This window comes from Gavialis gangeticus, unplaced genomic scaffold (genome assembly GCF_001723915.1).
Source record: "Gavialis gangeticus isolate Ggan-Ray unplaced genomic scaffold, GavGan_comp1, whole genome shotgun sequence".
Lineage (NCBI taxonomy): Eukaryota > Metazoa > Chordata > Crocodylia > Gavialidae > Gavialis > Gavialis gangeticus.
Genome location: NW_017728997.1, coordinates 19,187,035 through 19,189,896, shown reverse-complemented (window position 1 = coordinate 19,189,896; position 2,862 = coordinate 19,187,035). Strand labels below are relative to the sequence as shown.

Sequence of the window (2,862 nt, the reverse complement as noted above, 5' to 3'; positions counted from 1 at the left end):
CTGTCTGCAGCGCAAGCGCCAGCCGCCATCAGCCAGGAGGAGCCCGATCTGCCGGCAGAGGCCCAGGGCTGCGCCGAGGGCAGCTGCTACCCAGCCACAGGGAACCTGCTGGTGGGCCGGGCCGGTAGCCTGAGCGCCACGTCCACGTGTGGGCTGGCCGGCCCCCAGGAGTACTGCATCGTCAGCCACCTGCAGGTACCACCCTGCTGCTGCCTGGGCCGCGCTGGCATGTGTGCAGGAGCCAGGCACGCTCGCCACACTTGTAGCTGCCCTGCCTCACCTTGGTGCTGCGCACCTGGCTGCATCTGGCCACGCGTCCGCGCGTTCTCCGCGTGCTGCTGAGAACGGGCCCAGCTGCGGTGGAGCCGGGGCAGGGATGCAACTTGCCCGTTGGCTGTGTGCATGTGCAGCCACACGGAGCGAGGCAGTGATGCGTATACGTGTGCGTGGGTGGCACGGGACAGGGCTGCGATGCATGTGGGTGACACAGGATGGGGTGCTGTGTGCCCAGGACTCAGAGAAATGTTTCATCTGTGACTCACGGGCGCCGTGGGGGCGTGAGAGCCACCGCATCCAGAACATCATCTACCTGCAGGGCCCTGGCGGGCAGCGCTCGTGGTGGCAGTCGGAGAACGGTGAGGCCAGGGCATGGCACCAGGCAGAGGGCCCTTGTGGGCACCCGGGGCCCCTGTGATAACCCGGCCTCAGGCACTGGGAGCCACAGCCCGGGCATTCTTGCCCCCGTAGCCCCATGCCAGCCCCTGGGATGGCTCCCTGCCCTGGTGCCTCTGCAGGATGAGGAAAGGGACAAGGGCAGGGAGGGCGAGCTGGCCGGGGAGAGGGCTGCCCCGTACACCCCCCTGCCCCCGGGTGAGAGGGGCCACGGGTGACCCCTCCTGCTCCCCAGGGGTGGAGCAGGTCAGCATCCGCCTGGACCTGGAGGCCGAGTTCCACTTCACCCACCTCATCATGACCTTCAAGGTGAGCCCCAGCAGGCAGGCGGCGGTGGGAAAGCCTGGCCTGGCCTGGCCTGGCCTGGCCTGCAGCGACCCACGCGACTGCACCGGGCCCGTCCCTTCAGGCCTCACGCATCCCATCCCCACGGCCCTCCCTGCTGCCACGCCGGGGGGGGATGCGCGGCCTTGCCCGTCCCGTGCTGTGATGGACACGCCAGCTCCTGCGGCCGTGCCGTGGCTGACGTGCTGGTTCTTGTGGCCCTGCCGTGGGCAACGTGCCAGCTCTCGTGGCTGTGCCGTGGCTGACGTGCTAGTTCCCGTGACTGCCATGGCCAATGTGTCGGCTCCTGTGGCCTCGCTGTGGCGAACGCAGCATCTGCCACGGGCTTGCCCCGGGCAGCCCAACTGCTCCCAGGGCCACGCGCTGGTTGCCGTGCTGGGTCCCGCGGCCGAGCCCTGGCTAACGCGCCGGGTGCTGCCCGCAGACCTTCCGCCCGGCCGCCATGCTGGTGGAGCGCTCGGCCGACTTTGGCCGCACCTGGCGGGTTTACCGCTACTTCGCCTACGACTGCGCCCGGCTCTTCCCCGGCGTCCCCGTCCAGCCCTCGGGCCGCATCGACGAGGTGCTCTGCGACCAGCGCTACTCTGAGATCGAGCCCTCCAGCCAAGGCGAGGTCAGCGCAGCCCCGGCCTGGTTCGGGGGCCGCAGGGTTGGGGCCAGGGCTGGAGCAGCCGGGCACAGGCTGATGGCGCTTGTGCTCCACCCCCCATCCCGTGGCCCAGGTGATCTTCAAGGTGCTGGACCCATCCATCCCGGTGGAAGACCCCTACAGCCAGGACAGCCAGGGTACAGGGTACAGGGCGTGGGCAGGGTGGGCACCGCCGGGCGCAGCTGCAGGGGGTGGGGGTGACAGGGCCAGGAGGGGCTGGGGTAGTGCTGAGCAGGACGGTGCCCCCACAGACTTGCTGCGCGTGACCAACCTGCGGGTGAATCTGAGCAAGCTGCACACGCTGGGCGACGAGCTGCTGGATGCACGCCGCACCGTGCTGCACAAGTACTACTACGCCGTGGACGAGCTGGTGCTGCGCGGCAGCTGCCTCTGCTACGGCCACGCCGCCCAGTGTACCCCTGCTGCCGGGGGCCCCGCCACCACCGATGGCATGGTACGGTGCCAGGGTGGGCCGGGCACGCGTGGCACTGAGGCAGCGCCCCGTGCCCCAGGCTCAGCACCTCCCGCTCCCGCACAGATCCATGGAGGCTGCCAGTGCCGGCACCACACCGCAGGCCCCAACTGCGAGCACTGCCAGGACTTCTACCAGGACCTGCCCTGGCAGCCGGCCCAGCCCTCCAACCCGCACGCCTGCCGCGGTGAGAGCCCCCGCCATGCCCTGGTCTCAGGCTCTGGACTGGGCAATGGGAGTCAGGGCTCGGGGAGCTGGTGCCTGGGGGCACCGTGGGGTTGTGGTGCCTGGAGATACCTGTGCGGGGAGGCACTGCCCGTGTGCACCAGTGACGGCCGCGCCCCTGCCCCACACAGCCTGCGAGTGCAACGGGCACGCAAGCCGGTGCCACTTCGACATGGCCGTGTTCCTGGCCACGGGCAACGCCAGCGGTGGCGTGTGCGACGACTGCCAGCACAACACCATGGGGCGGCGCTGCGAGCTCTGCAAGCCCTTCTACTACAAGGACCCCGGGCGCGACCTGCGGGACCCCAGCGCCTGCCTGCGTGAGTCTCTGCCCCAGCACTGACAGGGCCAGCCCCGGCCTCCCCCAGGGCTCAGCTCTGCATTGCCCCTGGCCCCCTCCACCCGCGCAGCCTGATGCCCTCCAGCCCCAGCTGGGCTTGTCCCGGGAGACCGGTCTGGGTGCTGAGCCAGCTCCCCAGCTCCGGGGCCTGAGGCCCAG

The 2,862-nt window shown here is 70.3% G+C and overlaps 1 protein-coding gene across 1 annotated transcript in view; it reads left to right on the top strand.

Annotated features, from left to right (window-relative positions):
- LAMB2 (laminin subunit beta 2) overlaps nt 1-2,862 on the top strand; it is a gene marked incomplete at its 3' end in the record, with an annotated part of 51,309 nt that overhangs the window by 19,849 nt on the left and 28,598 nt on the right. Inside the window, exons 6-13 of the mRNA XM_019504593.1 lie at nt 11-195; nt 512-635; nt 908-981; nt 1,442-1,630; nt 1,740-1,803; nt 1,918-2,120; nt 2,205-2,325; nt 2,495-2,683. Of these exons, the coding sequence (XP_019360138.1) occupies nt 11-195; nt 512-635; nt 908-981; nt 1,442-1,630; nt 1,740-1,803; nt 1,918-2,120; nt 2,205-2,325; nt 2,495-2,683 (1,149 nt within the window). The remainder of the gene's footprint in view (nt 1-10; nt 196-511; nt 636-907; nt 982-1,441; nt 1,631-1,739; nt 1,804-1,917; nt 2,121-2,204; nt 2,326-2,494; nt 2,684-2,862) is intronic.